This window comes from Panthera uncia, assembly GCF_023721935.1.
Source record: "Panthera uncia isolate 11264 chromosome D3 unlocalized genomic scaffold, Puncia_PCG_1.0 HiC_scaffold_8, whole genome shotgun sequence".
Taxonomy (NCBI): Eukaryota; Metazoa; Chordata; class Mammalia; order Carnivora; family Felidae; genus Panthera; species Panthera uncia.
Window position 1 is genome coordinate 71,783,754 of NW_026057586.1, and position 22,624 is coordinate 71,806,377.

Sequence of the window (22,624 nt, forward strand, 5' to 3'; positions counted from 1 at the left end):
CAGTGCTGAGCAACAGGGTCCATCCTGGCCCAGAGGGACATGGGAATAGCAATGGTTTGGCTTTCAAATGAATGTAGAACACAAGACGTAGGTAGAAGGCAGTAGAGACGTCTGCTGTGTCACCAAAACAAGTGTGTCCACTACGCCGCCCCTCCCACAGCATGGAAATTCTGGGAAAGAAACTGTGTCTTCTTCATAGAGATTTCCCAGGATGGAAAGTCGGCCAGACCGAAGTGGGTCTGAATAAATGTTTGTTGAGTGTGTGTTCTCCTGTCTCTGTCCTTGGAACACCATGGCCCTATTTGGTGTACCAGCTGACAGCACTAGCAAGAGGCAGTCCCCGAGTCCTGTGTCACCTCCTGCAAGGCCCAGAGCCACACCCATGACCACCCACCTCCCCAGAGATGTGGGCCGTAAAACCTCAGATGGGCCTTACCTGCTCCTCCCATTGGCCTGTTCCTATTTTCATGGATACTCTCATCTCCTGAAGTCTGGCCTTGAGAGTGGCAGGGGCCATGTAGAGAAGAGCAGTTCCTCCCCTGGGGACAGCAGTGCATCAATCAGGGAATCCTCCTCTGAGCTGTGGGTTCTGAATCTCCAGCGGGGCAAAGGACTTCCCCGCGCCTCCAGCAGCCAGTGTGGAGCCACCACCAGAGGGCAGCAGAGATCACCCAGCAAAGCCACCTGCACCCCAGAAGGCTCCAGGTATCACGGGTTCTAACAAGGAGGGAGGGCTGCTCACCAGGACCTGAGACCTGTGGGAAAGATGTAGTTTCTACAGCACCACCTCTGACTCTGATGTAAAATCCTGACTCGCTGTCTCTCAGTTCTGTGCCTTGCAGATTTGTCTCTGTCTCTAGCACAGGTCCAGTACTTCATGCCTCTCCAGCCCGACCCATTCCTGCTAAACTCAGCCACTGTCAAACCTTGCTAAAGCTGGGTCTGTCCCTGGACTGAGCACACCCTCAGAGTACTGAGGCATAGGATCGATAACCTGTCCTCGGGACAGAAACCTACAATACCTCAATGGCTCCTTAAAAATCCATGTGTACTTGGCAAGGGAGGAATTCTGTTTGGGTTCTGGTGTTTCTCAACAGAGATATAACTTAGGAACCACACTGACCTAAGCCACCTTATACTGCCTGCAGAGGAAACGTGCTCATGGGTTCAGAAAATGCAGACAAACGCCACCTCTGAGCTCAGCCAGGACAAGCCACCCCAGGAGCGAGGTCAGGACACGGAGAGACACGGAGTGTGGACCCAGCCTATGTGACCAGAGTGTAAAGCAGAATTCCCTGGGCTGAGGGTGGGTCTGCAGGTCTGTCCCTCCCTTCTCTGGCCCCTTGGGGCTGAGCCCTTCTCTGAAACCACAAAGCACCTCAGCAGCAGCCCCTGAGCCCTGGCTGATTTGCATAACCAGCAGGTCTCTCCAGCAAGGGGATAAGAGAGACTTTGCCCAGCCTTGGGCCTTGGTAGCAGAATCAGAGTGACTCCACCATGGCCTGGACTCCTCTCCTCCTCGGCCTCCTCGTTCACTGCACAGGTGCTGCACCCAGGCTCAGACCCACTGCAGACCCAGGGATCTGGAGCAATCCAGCCCCTGACTCTGAGCTCAGCAGGGGGCTGGTTGTAGGGGGAAGGATGGTTATGACCCTGCTGCAGGATGAGAGACTGGAGGGGTGAAATCTCCCCAAATCCTCACTGGCTCTGTGTGACCCTGAGGCGCTACACCTGCCCAGAGAAAAATGAAAATGGACCCCTTTGTTCAAAAGCTCCATACACCAGCCAGGCCTATTGGCCTCAGGGGCTGAAATGATTGGAGGGTGGAAACAGGGGGCCCAGATCCCTGGAGCTCAGGCCAGGTAGGTGAGGGTCTCCTGAGATGAGATCCAGAGCTGAAACCTCTCTTTTCTCTCTTGAAGGTTCCGTGGCTTCCTATGAGCTGACTCAGCACCCCCTCAGTGTCTGTGACCCTGGAACAGAAGGCCAGAATCATTTGTAGAGGAAACAACATAGGAAGGAAGTATGTTCAATGGTACCAGCAGAAGTCAGGCCAGGCCCCCATGCTGGTCATCTAGAGTAACAGCAACCGGCCCTCGGGGATCCCTGGCTGATTCTCTGGCACCAACTCGGGGAACATGGCCACCTTGACCATCAGCAGGGCCCAGGCCGAAGACGAGACTGACTATTACTGCCAGGTGTGGGGACAGCAGTAGTGATGCTCACGGTGACACAGGCAGAGGGGGAAGTGAGACGAAAACCCCTTCCCCATTTGTGTTACACTTTCCTCTAGCTCCAGAAGGCCTGTGCACAAAGCAATGCAGAAGGTCTGACAGAGGTGTCTAGACCCAAGGTCCCCAGACCTCCCTATGCACCCACCCTTCAGGTGGTTGATTTGCAGATCCTGAGATTGTCTGGGCCAAACTGTGTGTGAGAGCAAAGGGACTGGCTGGAAGGACAAACAGAAACATCCATCCACTGCTCATTATCCCTGCATTTCCATATGGTGGTCATGGGCTACTCCCTCACATAACGGACAAGTATTAGAACCCAGACATTCCCAGCACAGCTGAACTCCTAAAGCCCTGCCACAATGACAGCTGGGGACTCTGAGTGGAGCAGACAAGTGCATTACCCACTGTGGTGTCACCCCCCTCCTGGGCTCACACATGCACCCACCTCTGCCTAGAGCCCCTGACAGCTCACAAGGGGTCCTCCTGGCTGAGAAGTGCTCTTGGTGCAGACAACTGCCTCCCCAGATTTTTGCCCTTCTCAGAGAGGTTCCATTGAGAGATGCCCTGACTCCAAGGTCCCAAGGCCCTGCCTCAGGTTCAAATGTCTGAAAGGTCCCAGCTTTAGAGCTCCCTGAAGGATTGAGGCCTCATCTGACATCTCATTCTGTGTGGGTCACTCTTCTTTCTGCCCAGTCTGACCTCCCTCCTCCTTCCAGGTTTCCTGCACATGCACTTCTCCGTCTCAGAGTCTGATTGCAGAAACCCAATCCAGGCTGGTGGGCATCCCTGACAAGGTCCTCAGGGACATTAAAATGTCACTATATACCCACATCTAGGGTTTCTCCCCAATTCCCCAATGTGCATGTCAAATCCCCAGAGATCAAATTGTTTCTTATATTTTGATACAATGAGAAAAGATGCAGACACACTATGTGCCCTAGGTTCTGATGGACAGTTCACAAGTCACATCCAACCTGATGGTGAATGAGGGACGTGGAGAAGTTGCTCCCTCTTACAAAGTGACCAGAAGATACACAATCACAAGAGTGAGACACAAAATGGGTGCTGCTTCACTTCTACCCCCAAGCTGGGCATAAGAACCTCTCTCTTTTTTTTTTAATGTTTATTTAATTTTGAAGGAGCCAGACAGAGCACGAGCAGGGGAAGGGTAGAGAGGGAAGGAGACACAGAATCTGAAGCAGGCTCCAGGCTCGAGATGTCAGCACAGAGACCGATGCGGGGCTTGAACTCAGAAGCCATGAGATCATGAGCTGAAGTCAGACGCCCAACCGACTGAGCCACCCAGGCACCCCAAGAACCTCTCTTTATACCCATCCTACCCAGAAATATAGACAGAAAACAATTTTGTGAAATACAGTTGAGCTGTCAGTGCTGTCACTTAATAAACCACCAGAGTCCCCCCTCATCCACATGAAATCTACCCTCATCCCCAGAAACCACAGTCTGCAAATAAAGAGAATATTGGCAGCCATGCTTCCACCTACTATGTGAAACCATCCAGTGAATAATTACAAACATGCTCAGCCCTTCCCCACAGAGGATACAAAATACCTTATTGTCTACCACTGATATTTATTTTTGTCCCAGCTGAAATGATACCCTATAACTTCATATTGAGATAGAAAGTTAACTATTGTGAACACATCTGATGGTAGATGACAATGGGATGAGACAGGAGAACAAAAAAAAGGCATATGATTGCTATGTATCCAAACAGATTCATATCAACACCAGGAAGAAACACTTGTTCCTTGAATTGTTCTCATTTCTGCCACTACCTGTGGTCAGAGTGGTGTCTATAATTATCTTCTTTACTAACGACCCCATATCCCCTTCCCTCAGCAAATACCTGAGCTAGTCATCATCCCTGCCAGTTGGGAACACCACCTTTGTCTGGAAATTTGGTCCATTATCACACCTACTGAACTGGATTATGGTGAGTTTATGACTATAATCACAGTCCAAGTTTAGGGGATTTTCTGAATCCATATATACTTCTGCTTGTCCCAGTGTGTAGCAGAGACCCAACTGCCCCTTGATAGACATCAGAATCATTGAGCCAGTGCCCCCTGCTTTTCCTGGTGATTCACTGCCAGAAAGACACAGGAGGGGCCATGGCACCCTCTCAACCACCAGTGCAGAGCAGCCAAGATCCCGCTGGGTATCATCCCATTCACAACACACAACCCATGTGGCTGATGAAAAAGTCTATTCCTAAACCATTTTCCACATCACTACAGGGTCTACAATCTGTATCAAGCTCAGTTGATGAGGGCAGGACAACTAAGCCCAAGAACCAGGTGACCTAGTAGGACCTGGGGAGACAAGGAGAAGAAGTGAGATGTTCCAGGGTGGCCCAGACCCCTGGCCTGTGACACTCAGTGAGCACACAGTCCCCTGAGGAGGGAGGTGGGGGGGTCTCCACAAGATGCAGTGCCAGCGAGGCAGGTCTGGGTGGGGCCCCGGGCATCTGCATATGGAACAGCTCCCAGGTGCCTGTGGTGCTGATCCTCCCAGGACCACACTCTCTGTGGCCTTACTCCTGCTCCCTGGCTGCTCCCAGCACAGGTGAGAGGCCCACAGGGAGGCACAGTGTGTGGCACAGGCACCCTGCTCTCTCCCACCCAGGGTTCATGGGGTCAGGTGCATGCCCTCACCTCTGTCCATATTGCTCCCTCACCTCAGGGCTGAACTCAGCCTCCCTTTCTTCTTGCAGGCCCCTCTCCTCTCCTGGTTTACAGACTCCATGCCTCCCTTGGCCTTATGCTACCTCCCTCCATGTCAGTGGCCCTGGGGAGGCCAAGGATCCCCTGCTCTGAAGATAAGCTCAGGCGTGAACATGCATCTTGATACCTGCAGAAGGCAAGCCAGGTCCCCAATCTGGTTATATATACAGATAGGAGCAACCATCCAGGTCTGATTCTGAGGATGCAACTTAAGGACATGGCCCCCTGGCATGACCAGGACCATGAGGGCCAGGACAAGGTTGCCATTGCTGTATCATCTACCATGGTAGCAGGAGTGTTAGGGAATGACTCACAGTGACACAGAAGGATGGGGATGGGACACAAACCCTCCCACCATGGCCTGGATCTCACTTCCACCTGCCCTCTCAGTAGGTGCTGTCAGGCCTTAGGATTGGTGTCCTCCCTGGTCCTGGCCTGACTCTCCAGGGTGGGAGAAACCAGCAGGTTCTTCCTCTGGTCTGTGTTTACCCTAATGAACAGAGTTGGGGGGCTCTCCTGACTATTGGGATTATTGAGTTTTATGGTTGATAATAAAGATTTAGGGTGTCATTAAATATCACATTGGCCCCAGATGTAATCACATGCCACTCAGGAGGGGAGACAGCTGTCTCAGAGAGCACAGTCCTGCAGGAACTCCTCTTCTCCTTGGATACAGGCAGCCTGCCTGGGCCACAGGGGCCATGCCTACCCTGCTTTCCTCGGTGAGGCGTCCCCACATCCTGAAGGACTGCCAGATGCTTTGTGAAGAGGGGATGAGGTCCCTACTGCCCCAGGCTCTTCCATCCTTAGATTTTGCACAAACTGTGGAAGAAATGCAGCCACCATCTTGGATCCTACCTGGGGACTTTCTCCTGGCACCACTGTCCTCCCATTGCCCCAAATCCCATCACCTGCACCAGGCAGGTCCGACCCTTAGCTCAGGTCTGACCCACATGGATTCACCCCCACCTTGAGGCTGACCCTGTGTGGTGGCTCTGTCTGCATTAAGCACCCTTCCGTTTTCTGAGGGGAGAGACCCTTTCCCAGACTTGTAAAACTTTTTTGATAAATTGAATTTCTCTTCATGGCTCCTTGACCTGTGGTTTGAAATTGATTTTTAGAGCAATTGCATGAAGTCAAAATAATAGATGAGGAATTTATTAAGAGGGAAAAGCATAAGCTTCCCCTATTTCCACTCCTGACTTGAGTCAGAAACCTTCGTGGGTGTTGAGAGACACAGTACAGAAAATCATTTTCTCCTCACCAAATCATGGCAAGTACAGTTGGAATATTTCATCTAAAATTTACAAATTGACCTTATGAACTAGAAAGGCAACCTTTTATGGGAATCCCTATGACCAAAATAATATTTCCAGGGATTTTTCAGGTTAAAGGATCATGAGCAGGCCACTACAGAGAATTATTCTCCAGAGATTCTCAACAACATGACAATGAATGGGCTGGCACCCTTGTCCAGATGGCCCCATGCCAAGTGCGCAGCGCCCCCCACAGGCAGCTACTAGAACTGAGGGGAAGAAGCTGTCTCCTTCAGGACCTGGAACATTCTGGCTGAGATCAACCCTCATCCCCTCTCAGCCTGGGCAGCCTTTCTCACCTGGTGCAGGTGACTGTTGCTGCCTGGCACCTGCCAGCCTCTGCTCTTCTCTCTGCCTCTCAGGGACTGGGGACCTGCAGGCCTCTCCCAGCCTCCCTTCCCTCTCAGACGCACCCCTCCCTCATGTTCCTGTTCAGCTCAGCCAGTCTGGGGGTGTTGGGGAGAGCAGTGCTAGGTCATCCACGTGGGACGATACAGGAGAACAGGACAAAAGGTACATTAGTACTTGTCTCCCTGTGGTTTTAGGTGGTAAGGGGCAGGTGGAGATGAATAATAATCACTGGCCTGAATGGCCTCAACCCCCAGGTGATCTAGGGAGATTCCCAGGCACTGAGCACACTCATGTCAAACCTGTTCCTTTCTACCTCAGTATCTTCCTGCTGGCGGCCCCTAAATGTGCCCAGCAGCCACTAAGAGAACTTATTACCCGGAAAATGCCTCTTACCATACCTGATCACATCCCTCTGTGCCCAGAATCCTCATCTTAGGAGAAACTTGCACTGGCCCTGAACCGGATTTGAATCCTAGGTCCTGCAAGTCTGTCCCATTCTTTCAGATCCTCTCATGGCTCCTCCCCTCCTCAGGGCACTGAATGGGCTCTTCCCACACATGTCTCACCACTTGTTTCTCTTCCCTGAGTAGGGTCAGAGTTCCATCTTCAATATGGACTGTATCCTGTTCATGCAAAATTCTCAGGATGGAAAGTAAACCAGACCAATGTGGGTATGAATACATGTTGGCTGGGTGGATGCTCTCCTGTCTCTCTGTCTTTGGAGCATTAGTCCCTGGTCAATACCCCCCAACACACATAAGCCCTGATTCACAGCTGGCACCAATTAAAGCCACTCCCTGAGTCCTGTATCCCCCATGCAGTACCACCTGCATGACCTCCCACCACTGCAGAGAGGAGTGCAAGGACTCTTCAGTGAAACCTGTGTTCTCCTCCTCCAGATGAAACTCTTCATGTTATCATGGGTAATCTGGGCCCCTCATGCTAGAACATGAGGCAGCAGAAACCATGCATAGAGAAGTCATTCCTCACTGGGGCAGCAGTCCATGGAGCAGGGATAGGTTAGGAATCTACACTTCACAAGGGAGGCCCCTACACCTCCAGCCACCAGTGTGGAGTGGCCACCAGGGGGAAGCAGAGACCACCTGCCAAAGCCACCTGCAGATGGGGAGGGCCTGGCCATCAGGGCTCCTAACAGGTTGAGACCTTCAGGTCATTTGTCATTTGTCTACAGTGTCATCCTTCACACTCATGTACAAATTCTCCAGGGTATGTGTGTGTTGGGTCCTGTTCATGGAGATGCTGCCTATTTCTCTAATATAGGCCAAGCCAAAATTCCCCCCACCAACCCGTGCCCTAACCTACCCTAATGAAACATAATGTGGTCACTATCCACAAACACCCTTCCTCCCTGTGATCACACGTTTCCCCCTCTCTCCCCTGTGCTGACAGCCACCCGTCCTGACAGACTCAACTGCTCCTCCTTTCTGGAAGTTCCTCCCACCTGCCCCCTCACTTGTCCCTCCACTCACCTCCCTCAAGGAAGGGAGAGGGGACTGGAAAGTTCTGTTCTTCCCTTTCCCAGTGCCTGCAACACGGTGATTTTCTCGGTAAACTTTTTTATACTTAACTTATACATTAATATGTTTATTATATATTTTTCCCAACAGCTGAAGACAACTTAATTATGGTAAAGACACCCTTGAAGAGTTACTACATTCTGAAGCCCCCTCTTATTCTCTTATATGGCAATCAGTTCTTTTTGCACTTGATCTGTTCCTGCTCCTGACTACAGCATAGGGATAATAAGGCACATGCCCTGTAACCTGCTGCGTGAGCTCATGGCCATGAGAAGACATTTACAGCACCTTGATGATTTGGAAAGACCAAGTGTTCTTGATACAGGATGAATTTTGTTTGGTCTCTGAGGCCATGAGCTGTGATCTGGTGTATGACCCTGCACCTAGTAAGTCTCATAGTGTCACTTATAGAATGGGCCCAGGAAATAAAGACACACTCCACCTCTGAGGTCTCAGTTGCCAAGCCAGCCAAGGAGAGAACCCAGGACATAATCTGGGATGGAGATGTTGGCCCCAGACCATGGGACCAGGCTGCTCCTCCCCTCTCTGTGGCCCTTGGGGCTGAGCCCTTCTCTGAAGCCACAAGGCTCCTCAGCAGCAGCCCCTGAGGCCTGGCTGATTTGCATGAACAGCAGGTCTCTCCAGCAAGGGGATAAGAGAGGCCCGTGAAGAACTTTGGCCAGCCTCTGGTCTTGGCAGTGGCATTGGGGTGCCTCCACCATGGCCTGGACCCCTCTCCTCCTCAGTGTCCTGGCATACTACACAGGTGCTGTGCCGAGACTCACACCCACCCCAGCCTCAGAGATTTGAGACAAGACTGGGTCTGACTCTGAGCTCAGCAGGACACTGCCTGTGGTGGGGGGTTGGGGGGGGGCAGGATGCTCATGACCTGCCGCAGGATGAGGGGCTGGAGTGGTGAAGTTCCCCCACTGTGCCCACTGGCTCTGTGTGAGCCCTGAGGGGCTGCATCTGACCAGAGAAAGGGGGGGGGGGCGGAGTTCTTATTTGTTCACAGGCTCCATGCACCAGTGAAGCCTGGGGACTGCGGTGGCTGAGACTGATGGGAAGGGGTACCCTGTCCACCCAGATTATCCTTAGATCTCAATCCGGGTCAGGCAGGTGAGAGCTTCCTAAGGATGAGACCCTAAGCTGAATGTCCACCTTTCCTTTTCTCTCTTGCAGGCTCCGTGACCTCAAACAGGCTGACTCAGCCCCCTTCCATTTCAGTGGCCCTGGGAGAGATGGCAAGGATCACCTGTGAGGGAAACAACATCGGAAATACATATGTTTCCTGGTACCAGCAGAAGCTGAACCAGGTGCCCCTGATGATTATTTATCGGGATAGCAACCGGCCCTCAGGGATCCCTGACCGATTCTCTGGCTCTAACTCTGGGAACACGGCCACCCTGACCATCAGCGGGGCCCGGGCCGAGGACGAGGCTGACTATTACTGTCTGTCTGCTGACAGCAGTAGTAATGTTCACAGTGATACAGGCAGATGAGGAAGTGAGACACAAATCCCTTCCCTGTCTGTGTCACACTGTCCTCCAGCCCCAGGAGGCCTGTAGACAAACCAATGAGCAGGTCTGGCCCAGGTCCCCAGGTCTGAGGTCTGCCTCCCCCTCCCAGCCCTGCAGGCAGGCTCTACAGAGGATATCTAAGGGACAACACAAAAATTACTATTGCAATGAGATTCCATTTGTTTGAAGAGACAGAGCCACGACTGAACATGCTCTGTGCAGATGTGGATGACATTTCAAGGGGGCCACATCTCACTTCTGGAGATGAAAACTGCACTGGATGACACTGAGAACAGATTAGATGCTGCAAAAGAAGAGAGCAGTAAACTCCGTAACATCAAAATAGTAACCATCCAAAACGAAATAAGACACAAAGTCTGAAAGAAATGAACGTAGCCTCTGCTGGTGGCCGGACCCCTCATGCAGCCTACCAGGCATGTAACTGGAGTCCCCCAGCAAAGAAGATGGGGGAACAGAGAATGTGGGTAAAGAAATATTGGCCAAAAACGTCACAAGTATGGTGAAGACAATTGCTGACATATTCAAGAAGTTCAACAAAGGTCAAGCTCAGGAAGCAGGAGGCACCACCAATGCCAAACACGTCACAGTCACACTGCTGAACACCAGTACAGAAGGGACATCTGTAAAGCAGCCAGAAGGAACATGCATGTCCTATGCTAAGAACAAATATGGTAAAAGCAGATTTCTTATTATAAGCCACGCAAGTAAGAAGACAGCAGACAAATATCTTTTAAAAACACCTATTAAAATATGTGTATGGGGCACCTGGGTGGCTCAGTCCGTTGAGCGTCCGACTTCACCTCAGGTCATGATGTCGCAGTTCGTGGGTTTGAGCCCTGTGTTGGGCTCTGTGCTGACAGCTCAAGCCTGGGGCCTGCTTCAGATTCTGGGTCTCTCTCTCTCTCTCTCTCTCTCTCTGCCCCTCCCCTGCTCTCTCTCTCTCTCTCTCTCTCAAAACTAAATAAAAACATTACAAAAAATTTTTTCATCAAAATAATTTTGTAAAATAGAAAAATCTGTCAACCTTAAATTCGTTATCCAGTGAAAATATCTTTCAAAAATGAAGCCAAATAAAACTTTCAGACTGTACAACTTTACATAATTGATCACCCAAAGACCTTCACTGCAACAGAGAGTGACAGACACTCCTCAGAGAGAGGAGTACTATATCAGATAGCAACGTGAATCCACACAAAGGAATGAAAAACAGCAGCTATGGGAACTACATGGACCGATAGAGAAACATCTGTCTTACATTAATGTTTCTAAAAGATCACTGTGTAGAGGCGCCTGGGTAGCTCAGTCCGTTAAACATATAACTGTTGGGGCGCCTGGGTGGCTCAGCCGGTTAAGTGACTGGACTTCGGCTCAGGTCATGATCTCACAGCTTGTGAGTTCAAGCCCAGTGTCGGGCTCTGTGCTGATAGCTTAGAGCCTGGAGCCTGCTTCGAATTCTGTGTCTCCCTCTCTCTTACCCCTCTCCCACTCACAGTCTGTCTCTCTCTCTCAAAAAAAAAAATTAAAAAAATTAAAAAAATTAAAAAAATTAAAATAAAAAATAACTGTGTAAAGCAAAATATAACAGCAATATACCCTAGTTCATGATGAATCTCAAATAAAACACATGACTGCCATAGCACAAAATTGGGGGGTGGGCGAGAAGAATGTATTTCAAAAGTCTTATGCTCCATGTGAAGTGATGTAAAATCACAGGAAGATAGACTTTGGGAGGTAGATTGGTGCTGTAAACCCTAAAGAAACCACTAAAATAAAACCTTTCATAACAAAAAGAGTTATATCTCATAAGGTGTTTCAGGGTTCTCCAGGGATAACCAGTAGGAGATACACACAGCTGACCCTTGAACAACACGGGTTTCAACTGCTCGAATCCAGTTATACACAATGTTTTACACTACAGTAATGTAAACACATTCTTCTCTTCCTTATGATTTTCTCCCCAAATTTGTATGCTTTATTCCCACATGACAGCCAGGGGTGGGGAGTGCTGAACAGCCAGACAGGTGGAAGGACCTTCCTCCAGTAGAGGGTGCCTGTCCAGTCTGCGTTCTGCCCAACCACATACATGGTTTTCAGGAAAACAGTAAGGGTACCTCAAGGAACACTCTGAGGAATGGGGTCTCAGTGGGGGGTGCACACCTGTGGAACTACGGGTAGCAGAGAAGTTTCTTCTCTATTACCAGGGCCCTTCTGTGGGACCCACCGTGTCACCACACAGCCTTCTTGTCAATGAGGAACTTGGTGAAGTTCCATGTGATGGCATTTCCCAGCATGCCCCACCCTTGGGCTGGACTTCCATCCACATCCACAGCAGGAGGACCTTGCATTTCATGCAGATTTTGCTGTACATGGGGAATTTGACCTTATAGCCAGCGGTGAACTCTTTGATCTGCACATTACTCCCTGGCTGCTGCCTCCAACTGGCTCCATAAACCACACTCGGCATATGGGGCTCACAGGGCAAGGAGCTGAGTGTAGTTCACATCTGTGTTGCCTCATTGTTAGGGTATTGTTGGTGACAATGCACAGGCACTCATGCAGATCAACCATGTGCCCATCAATGCCCTTAGCAGAGAATCAGTGCATGAGGTAAGCACAACCTCCATCCTTGCTGGAGTCTCACATGGTGCTGGCCAGGCAGGGGCTCCCGGGGCCCTGCACAGCAGCACCAGCTACGTGAATTTTCTTTTTCTTTTTTAATGTTTACCTATCTATTTTGGGGGGTGGGGGGAGGAGCAGAGAAAGAGGTGGAGAGAGAGAATCCTAAGTAGATTCCGAGCTGTCAGCACAAAGCCCTATGTGGGGCTCGAACTCACAAACCATGAGATCATGACCTGAGTCGAAATCCAGAGTCAGATGCTTAACTGACTGAGCCACCCAGATGCCCCAGCTATCCTAATTTTCTTTTTTTTTTTTAATTTTTTTTAAATGTTTATTTATTTTTTGAGAGAGAGATTGACAGAGTGTGAGCAGGGGAGGGGCAGAGAGAGAGAGGAAGACACAGAATCTGAAGCAGGCTCCAGGCTCTGAGCTGTCAGCACAGAGCCCGACGCAGGGCTTGAACCGTGAGATCATGACCTGAGCTGAAGCCAGGCGTTCAACCAACTGAGCCAACCAGGCGCCCCTGAGCTATCCTAATTTTCTTAATTTTCTCTTAAAAACATTTTAAGCTCACTTTTTTGTGAGAGTACAATATATAATACATAGAACGGATGAAATATATGTTAATCAGCTGTTTATGTTGTCAGCAAGGTTTCTCATCAATTGTAGGCTATTAGTACTTAAAGTTTGGGGGAGTCAAAAGTTATAAGCAGATTTGTGACTGCACAGGGGTCAGCACAACTAACTCCTGCTTTGTTCAAAATTCAACTGTAATACAAATTTTTCACAACGTGTTCCAAAAAATAGATGAATGTGATAGACTTCCTGACTGATTTTACGTAGCCATTGTTACAATGACACCAAAAATAGACATCACTAGAAAACTATAGACCAATACCTCTTACAAATATGGGCACAAAATCCTCAACAAAACACTATCAAACCAAATCCAGCAACATACAGAAAGAATTAGACGCCATGAGCAAATGGGACTTATTGCAACAATACAAGGTATTTTAACATACAAAAAAAAAAAACGATTAATGTACTACATCATACCAATAGGATAAAATACAAAAATCACATGATTATCACAATAGATTCAGAAAGTGCATTTGACAAATCCAACATCATTTAATTAGAAAAACACTTAACAAACCAGGCATATAAAGCAACTTGCCTGTACTTGACAAAGGACATTGATAAAAGTCACGTAGCTAAAATCATACTAGATGGTGAAATACTGCATCCTTTTCCCTTTAAGATCAGAAATAGGAGGGGTGCCTGCTGGAAGCCAAGCTCTCCAACCAGCCTGACGGCAGGGCCCTGGCGGTGGACGGATCGGGACTGCAGGGCGGCCCATCGACAGTGAAGCTTCTTGCACACCTACTTTGATGTAATTTGGCCCTAACGTTGGTCGGGGCAGCCCCACGACCAATGAAAGTACCTGGGGAATTGTCTGTTGGGGAATTGCCCTCCACAGGTCCCCTGGGAGAAGAACCACTGGGGAAAGAAATAAGGTTCCGCAAGGAAATTGTGCAGCCCTACATCTAGCCCTCGCCACCCCCTATAAAGACTCCTCTACCTAAAGGAAGGATAGCCCCATATATTTCCCAGCCAAGGAGGGAACAAATGGATTCCAAAGCCCCACTCCGGCAACAAAGGAATGTATCTATGGGCACAAGTTACTCCAACCCCCAGGCCCACTTGGCCCCCAGGAGGCATTCCAGATGATGACTGAACTTAGTCGATTAAGGTACAGAATGGTTCATTAGTTCCTAGGTGCATTGTCTCTCTGGGAATGCATAAGGCGTGGGTTTCTAAGGCCCTCTTGGCCCCCTCCTGGCACCTCGGACCGAGGTGAATTCTTTTGTTCCTCAAACCACAAATGGTTCGGGGAAACAACTAAGAGGTCATGTCCCTGTAACTGTTCCACTTGAGATGTTGAGAGATAGATGACCTTTCATGAAAATAGCAAAGCAAATGCTTTATAGACTATAGATAAACGTAGATACATAATGAAAATAATATGAAGAAATTAATCAATAAGCAAAGGGCAGGAGGGAACATCACAAGAAAATAACCAGGTTGTTCCTTAATGGGTGATTACACATAGGAACATTTTTAGAATTAGGTAATGCCAGAAAACATAGATGACGCATGCTACAAGGAAATTGCTTACAAATATAGTGCCACAATAAAGCGGCCAGTCTAACACACTGCTGTTGTCTGTGTCCGTTTTATTTTTGTTTTATTTTATTTTCACTTTTTCGCCAACGCCATTCATCCTTCGGGAACCCCTGGACCTGCTGGAGCTGGACTCCGGCAGGTGCCTGGGTGGCTCCGTTGGTTGAGTATCCAACTTCAGCTCAAATCATGATATCAGGGTTCATGAGCTTGAGCCCTGCATCAGGCTCGCTGCTGTCAACACAGAGCCCACTTCGGCTCCTCTGTCCTCCCACCCTCTCTCTGCCCCTCCTCCCACTTGCCTCTCTTTCTCAAAAATAAATAAACATTTAAGGATCAGAAACAAGAAAGACAAGTGTGTTTTGTGCAGAAGCTCTGTCAGCCAGCTAAGTGTTCTCCTGTACCACAGCTGGTTACAGACTGTCCCCACTAAGCCACAGTTGTACGAGATAGAGAAAAGACAATGAATGCAGCAGGGGTTGGGGTCCTGGGCACTCGGGCCTCTTTCTCATGGGACTCATCTGTGCCTTCAGGACCTGGTAAAGCCTGATCTCATATTTACCTCTTCACACTGATGATGGAGAGCTGATGTGAATGCCCAGTCCTTAGCATGGTTGGTCACAAAGCACCAGTTCACACAGACAGCTCAGGTTATAGGGTCATTTAGTGGCTCGTGATCAGCATACATCCTCTGCTAAGATTCAGTAGCAACCAAAATCTTGGGAGATGGAGGCTTCTATTTATACAGATGAAGTAATAATTGGTAGGGTGCCCATCTATTTCAGTTCCAGGAACATATCATTAACTAGCCAACACCAACATATGTGTCAAATGATTCTGATTACCATTTGGTCCCACTAATCATTATGGTAGCCATCCCCACCTTGTCCCTTATGATAAAGTGGAACTGCGGGCTTTGTAACAAAGCAAGGATCCCATCAACTACAACTTTGGTACCCAATTCAGAGCTCAGAACCCTCAGAAAAGATATGTGTATATATTGTAAATATATGTGTACCTCTACACACACAAGCATACGTGCATCTACAAACGTACACACCACAAACAATAAATACGCATGTGCACACATATTCAATAGCATACTCACATGTCTATGCGTAAAACTATATAATATGAAGGGATGTGTGACAGGAATTTGATGTCATGCGGAACACACACACATGGGTGAGCTGCAGATAAGCCACAGTGACTCAGCTACAAAAGGGCTCCTGCTTCTCTTTCAGTTTTCAGGGAAGTTCACACAGGGACTCCTCTCATGAGTCCCCTTACCTGGAAACATACAACAATGAGAATTCTAACCCATCACTCCTGTCCCCGAGGTTATATGAGAAAATAATCATCTTGGAACTCAAATAGTTTTGAATCACAGACTCCTAAGGTCCTACTGTCCCTGCATCCTCAGACAAACCAGACTCTTCTCCACAGGGACTATCTCCAGACACACTCTTTAGTTCTTGTTCCTTCTTCCCATCCTGACAGCAGCTCCAAGGTCACCTCTGCAGAGAGGCCTCCTCCAGCCTCTCACCACACAGCACCTGCCTGTCATCTTGTTTGATCTTAATTCATTGTCTACATACCACACAACACAGCACATTTTCCCATCACTATATTTATTCATTGATTTGTTGTGTTCATTATTATCCTAACTGGTCAGGAAATTGTTAATGCAATACATGCACATCTCAGTCAGAGGCATGAACATTCATAAGCTCATTTTTCTCCCACAAAAACAGCTCTGAAGTCAGATGTGTTTCTCCAGGTAGTCAGCAATTCCGTGAGGTCCCATATCTGCTCACTTTTGGTCTCACCATCACTACTGTGAAGGACTTGCTTTTCATTGTTGTTGACAACAGACCTCGGAATGGCTGCTGCAGCACCAACTATCACATCCATGGTCAAGAAGAAAGCACTGCACATTAAAAAAAATTTCTTTAAGGGGCACCTGGGTGGTTCAGTCAGTTAAGCATCCGACTTCGGCTCAGGTCATGATCTTGCAGTTTGTGCATTTGAGCCCCGGGTTGGGCTCTGTGCTGACAGCTCTCTCTCTCTGCCCCTCCCCTGCTCACACACACTCTCTCTGTCAAAAATAAAACTTTAAAAATTTTTCAATTGAAAAAGAAAGGCACTGCATGTATCTAGGCTGGTTTTCCTTCACAAGAGCAAGTGTCTCAGGAAAGAACCCCAGCTGACTGACACATCCATGGGCAAGCACTGGGCCACAAGGTCAATTGTGGCCCAGGAAGACCTGAGAATAGCAATGGTCTGGCTTTTAAATGAGTATTCAAGACAAGATCCAGATAGAGACTGTCTGCTGTATCACCAAAGCATGTGTTGTCCAATATACTGCCCCACAAACAAGATGGAAATTCTGGGACAGGGACTGTGTCTTGTTCACACTCATTTCCCAGGATGGAATGTCTGCCAGACAAAGTGGGTCAATAAATGCTTGCTGGTGAGAGCTCTCCTGTCTCCAACCTTGGACTAACAGCCACCACTGCCCTATTTTAGCCCTGCACCAGCAGCCAGAACCAGTAGGAGGAGGACTCTGAGTCCTGTGTCCCCTGGTGCCAAGCCCCAGACCCACATACATGACCACCCACACCCAAGGTATGTGTAGAAATACCTCCTGTGCACCTTGCTTTCTCCTCCTCCAAATGAGCCTGCGCATACATTCATGAGTAATCTGATCCCTTCCTGCCTCATCTTGAGACTGGCAGGGGCTACTTAGAGGCAGGCAATTCCTCCCCTGGGGCCAGCAGTCCATGGAACAGGGAATCCTGCTCTGAACTGTGGATTCTGAACCTCCACCTGACAAAGGACTTCCCTGAGCCCCCAGCAGCCCTGTGTAGTGGCCACCAGGGGGAAGCAGAGATCACCTGGCAAAGCCACCTGCAGATGATGGGGGAGGGTCTGGGCATCAAGGCTCCTAACAGGGAGGAAAGGGTGGGTCTCCAGAACCTGAGACCTGAGGGGAAAGGTGTAGGTTTTCTGCAGTATCACCTTGACACTGATCTACAGTTCTGACTCGGGGTGTCTCACATCTGTCTTCTGTAGAATTTGCCTCTACCTCTAGCACAGGTCCAGCACTCCATGCCTCTCCAGCCCACCTCATTTCTGTTAAACTCAGTCACTGTCAAACCTACCTCAAGCTGGGTCTGCCCCTGGTAGAGTGCATCCTGGGGGTACTGAGGCACAGCATCTATGATCTGTCTCAGCAGATCCCCCCAAGAATAGACACTACAGCACCTCAAGGGCTCCTTAAAATTCCATGTGCACTTAGCAAGGGAGGAATTTGTTCAGGTTTGATGCTCACACACAGTGATCTGGGGTAGGACACTGCACTGACCTAAGCCTCCCATGGTCACCCAAGGGCAAAGACAGAACACAACCTGGGGTGGAGATGTCAGACTGAACTATGGGATCAGAGAGTAGATCAGAAGCCACTTGGATGAGGATGGGTCTGCATGGGCTGCCACTTCCCTCTCTGTGCCCCTTGGAACTGAGTCCTTCTCAAAAACCACCAAGTTTCTTAGCAGCAGTCCCTGAGCCCTGGCTGATTTGCATGAAGAGCAGGTATGTCCAGCAAGGGGATAAGGGAAGCCTCGAAGGAAATCTGCCCAACCTTGGATCTCGGGAGCAGAATTACATTACCCCCACCATTGGCCTGGACCCCTCTCCTCCTCAGTCTCCTTGCTCACTGCACAGGTGCTGAATCCAGGATCACACCCACCCCAGCCCCACAAATCTGGGACACACCAGGCCTTGATTCTGACTTCAATAGAAGGCTACCTGTGGGAAGTAGGATGCTTATGACCCTGCTGCAGGAGGAGGGCTAGAGGGGTCAAATCCCCCACTGGGCTCACTGGCTCTGTGTGAGCCCTGAATGGCTGCACCTGCCCAGAGAAAGGAGCCAGGGGGTTCCTGTTTGTACAAAGGCTCCATCCACCAACCGGGCTCTTGGGTTCCATGGGGCCAGAGAGCCCCTGGAGCTCAATCACTGTGAGAGAGATGAGGGTTTCCTATAGATGAGACCCAAACCTGGAAGCCTACCTATTCTTTTCTTTCTTGTAGGCTCCGTGGCCTCCTACATGCTGACTCAGTCTCCTTCCATTTTGGTGACCTTGACCCAGACAGCCAGGATCACCTGTAGGGGAAACAACAGTGGAAGTAAAAGTGTTTACTGGTACCAGCAGAAGCCTGGCCAGGCCCCTATGTTGGTCATCTGTTACGGCAGGAACCGGCCCTCAAGGACCCCTGACCGATTCTCAGGCACCAACTCAGGGAACATGGCCACCCTGATCATCAGTGGGGCCCAGACTGAGGATGAGGCTGACTATTACTGTCAGGTGTGGGACAGTGGTAATGCTCACAGTGACACAGACAGACCAGGAACACACACCCCTTCCCCGTCTGTGTCACATTTTCCTCCAGAAGACATGTGCACAAAGCAATCAGCAGGTCTGACCCAGGTGCCCAGACCCAAGGTCCGCAGACCTCTGTATCCACCCACCCTTCATGCAGTACCTCCTGAGGGTGATTTGGTGACACAGTGACACCCCACTGTGGTGTCACCCCTCTCCTGGGTTCACACATGCACACACCTCTGCCTGGAGTCCCTGACAGCTCACAGGGGTCCTCCTCACTGGGAGGAACTTCACTGCTCTTTGTTCAGACAACTGCCTCCCCAGGTTTCTGTCCCTTCTCAGAGAGGTTCAGGTGAATGCTGATCTGAGGCCCCAAGGCACTGCCTCAGATATAGATATCCTGAAAGGTCCCAGCTTTAGAGCTCCCTGCAGGGATGAGGCCTCATCTGATGTCTCACTCTGTGTGGGTTGCTTCCCCCTCTGCCCAGTCTGACCTCCATCCTCCTTCCAGATCTCCTACACATGTACTTCTCCATCTCAAAGTCTGCTTCCAGGAACCCAGTCCAGGATGGCCAGCATCTCCAACACAGACTGCAGAGAACTGTGGAGGCCACTATATAAACACAAAGCTCTGGTTTCTCCCTGAAAACCCCATTACATGTGTCAAAATCCCCAACAGATCAGTTTGTTCCCTGTATTTTTAAACAATGACAAAAATGAAGATACACTAGCTACTCTGGGTTCTGACAGACAGTTGGGAGGGTCACATCCATCCTGATTGTGAATAAGGGACATTGGGGCAGTTGCCTCCTCCTACAAAGTGACCAGAAGATACTCAATCCCATAAGGGAGACACAAAATGGGTGCTTCCTCACTTCTCCCCCACAGATCTTGTACAAGGTTCTCTCCTTATACCCACCTACCCAAAAATATAGACAGAAAACCATTCTGTGAAAAACAGTTCAGCCTGTAAATGCTGTCAATGCTGACACTTAAGCTACCACAGTCCCCCGTCATCCACATGAAATTCACCCACATCCCCACAAACTACAGTTTCCAATTAAGATAATGCCGGCAGCCATGTTTCCACCGAATATGATGAAACCACCCAGCGAACAATTACAAACATGTTCAGCCCTTCCTCCCCAAGAGGATACAAAACATATTCTTGTGGGCTAGGTATATTTATTTGTGTCCCAGCTGATTTGCTGTCCTGTAACTTCATATTGAGATAGAAATCTAGGTATTGTTAACACATCTGATGTTAGATAATAATGGGATGAGACAGGAGAATAAAACAGAAATATATGATTAATATATATCCAATCATATTCATACAACATAAGGAAGATACACTTGTTACTTCTAATGTCCTCATTTCTCCCAGTATCCTGTGGTCAGAGTAGTGTCCATAATTACCTACTTCACTACCCACCCCATATCCACCTTGACCACAGCAATTATCTGAGTTAGTCATGATCCCTGCCAGTTCAGATGAACCAAATCTTCATTCTGGAAGATTCATCCCTTATCAGGCCTGCTGAACTGAATTGTGGTGCATTTATGACTGTGATCAGAGATGCAAGGTGTATTAGGGGACCTCCTGAATCCATACATACCCCTGCTCACCCCAGTTGTGTAGTAGAAACCTAGCTCCCCCATGAAGTCTCCGTGAATCACTCCAGCCAGTGCCCCCACTTTTCCTAATGATTCACTCCCAGAAGTAGGCAAAAGGGGTCATGGCACATTCTCACCCACCAGCCCAGGGCAGCCAACATCCCACTGGGAATTCACCCACCCCCAACACACAACCCACATAGCTGGTGAAAAAGTTCAACTTAACCACACCATTATGGCACCTATAGTTTGTTCAAGTTCAGTGACCAGGGCAGGACAGTTAAGCCTCAAGTCCCAGGTGGCCTAGTAGGACCTGGTTAGACAAGCAGAAGGAATAAGATTGTCCATGGTGGCTTAGACCAGAGCATGAAGCTCAGTGAGCACACAGTCCTCTTGGTGGGGGAGGGGCACAACAGATGTAGGTGCAGCAGGTCTGGGTGGGGCCCGGACATCTGCATGTGGAACAGCTCCCAGGTGAGCTAAGGGTGCTGGTCCTCTGAGGACCGCACTGCCAGTGGTTTCACTCTTGCTCACCTACTAGTTCGTCCCAGCACAGATGAATGGCCCACAGGGGGGGCACAGTGTGCGGCACAGGTGCCCTGCTCTCCCTCCCACCCAGGGTCCATGCGGTCAGGGCTCTGCACTCGCCTGGGTCCACATTGCTGTCTCCCCTCAGGCTTGAGCCATCAGTCCTGACTCAGCCTCCTCTTCTTCCTCCAGCCCCCTCCCCTCTCCTCTCCTACAGGTTCTGTGTCTCCCCTGACCTGAGACAGATTCCTTCCGTGTCTGTGGCCCTGGTCAGAGCAAGGATCCCCTGCTCTGGAGATAAGCTCAGGAGTGAAAATGCGTATTGGAACCAGCAGAAGCCAAGCCAGGACTCCAAGGAATTCTGAGGATCCTACATAGGGGCATGGTCACCCTGAGCATCAGCCAAACCCAGGGCCAGGACAAGGCTGACTATCGCTATACCACTTACCAAGTCAGTTGGGAGGAGCTGGCAGTGACTCACAGTGACAGGATGGGTGATGGGACAGAAATCCCCCTGCCCTGGCCTGACTCTCACTCTCACCCACCTTTTGAGCAGCTGCAGGTGAGGCCTCAGGGTCAAGTGTCCTCCCTGGTCCTGGCCCAGCCCCTGCAGAGTTGGAGAGTCCAGCAAGTTCTACGCCGTCTCTGTTTATCATGCTGAGCAATGGCAGAGTTGGGAGGCTATTCTGACCATGGCTGTAATTAGGTTCCATGGTAAAGAACAAATATTTAGGGTGTCATTATATACCACACGAGCCCAGATGTAATCAGGTGTCACTCAGGAGGGAAGACAGCTCTCTCAGACAGCACAGTCCTCTCCTCCTGGGTACAGGCAGCCTGGATGGTCCCCAGGGATTATGTCTCCTCTGGTTCCTGGATGAGGCATCCCACATCCTGAAGGGCTGTCTAAGGTTCATGAAGAGGGGAACAGGACCCTCCTGCCCCAGGCCACTCCCTCCTTAGGTTTTACAGAAACTGTGGAAGAAGTGCAGACACCATCTTGGGTCCCACATGGGGACTTACTCCTACCACCACTGCCCTCCCATTGTCCCAGATCCCATCACCTGCAGGTCTGACCCTCAGCTCAGGGTCCTCTCCCAGCCACCCTTCCCTCTCAGATGCACCCCCCTTCATGTTCCTGCTCAGCTCAGTTAGTAGTGGGATGTTGGAGAAAGCAGTGATAGGTAATCCATGTGGGACCCCAGACACAGCGACAGGACCAGAGGCACATGTAGCACCCTAGTCCTTGTGGCTGCATTTGGATAAGGGAGGAGCAGAGAATAGTAACCACTTCCCTGAGTGGCCCAGCCCCCAGGTGACTTAGGTAGAACCCACGGCTGATCTGAGCCCACCTGTGTCAAACCCCCACCCCAGCATCTTCCTCTCAGAGGCCCCTCTATGAGCCCATCAGCTGCCAAGGGACCCTGGCTTATTACCTGGAAATGGACTCTTACGACACCTGACCACACCCTCTGTGCCCCAAATGCTCACCTTAGGAGAAAACACCATACAGGCCCTTATCTGGATTGGAAATTCAGGTCCCTCAGGTTTGTCCTCTGCT

General features: G+C 49.7%; 2 protein-coding genes across 12 annotated transcripts in view; both read left to right on the forward strand.

The window, feature by feature from the left end:
• The window catches only part of LOC125914000 (immunoglobulin lambda-1 light chain-like), a 243,178-nt gene that overhangs the window by 159,221 nt on the left and 61,333 nt on the right, over positions 1–22,624 (forward strand). The gene's annotated exons all lie outside the window — the stretch shown is intronic.
• Positions 8,863–22,624, forward strand: part of LOC125914001 (immunoglobulin lambda-1 light chain-like) — an 89,052-nt gene continuing 75,290 nt past the window's right edge. The window contains exons 1-2 of the mRNA XM_049619108.1: positions 8,863–8,952; positions 9,369–9,664. Coding sequence (XP_049475065.1) covers positions 8,907–8,952; positions 9,369–9,664 — 342 coding nt within the window. The 5' untranslated portion in view covers positions 8,863–8,906. The remainder of the gene's footprint in view (positions 8,953–9,368; positions 9,665–22,624) is intronic.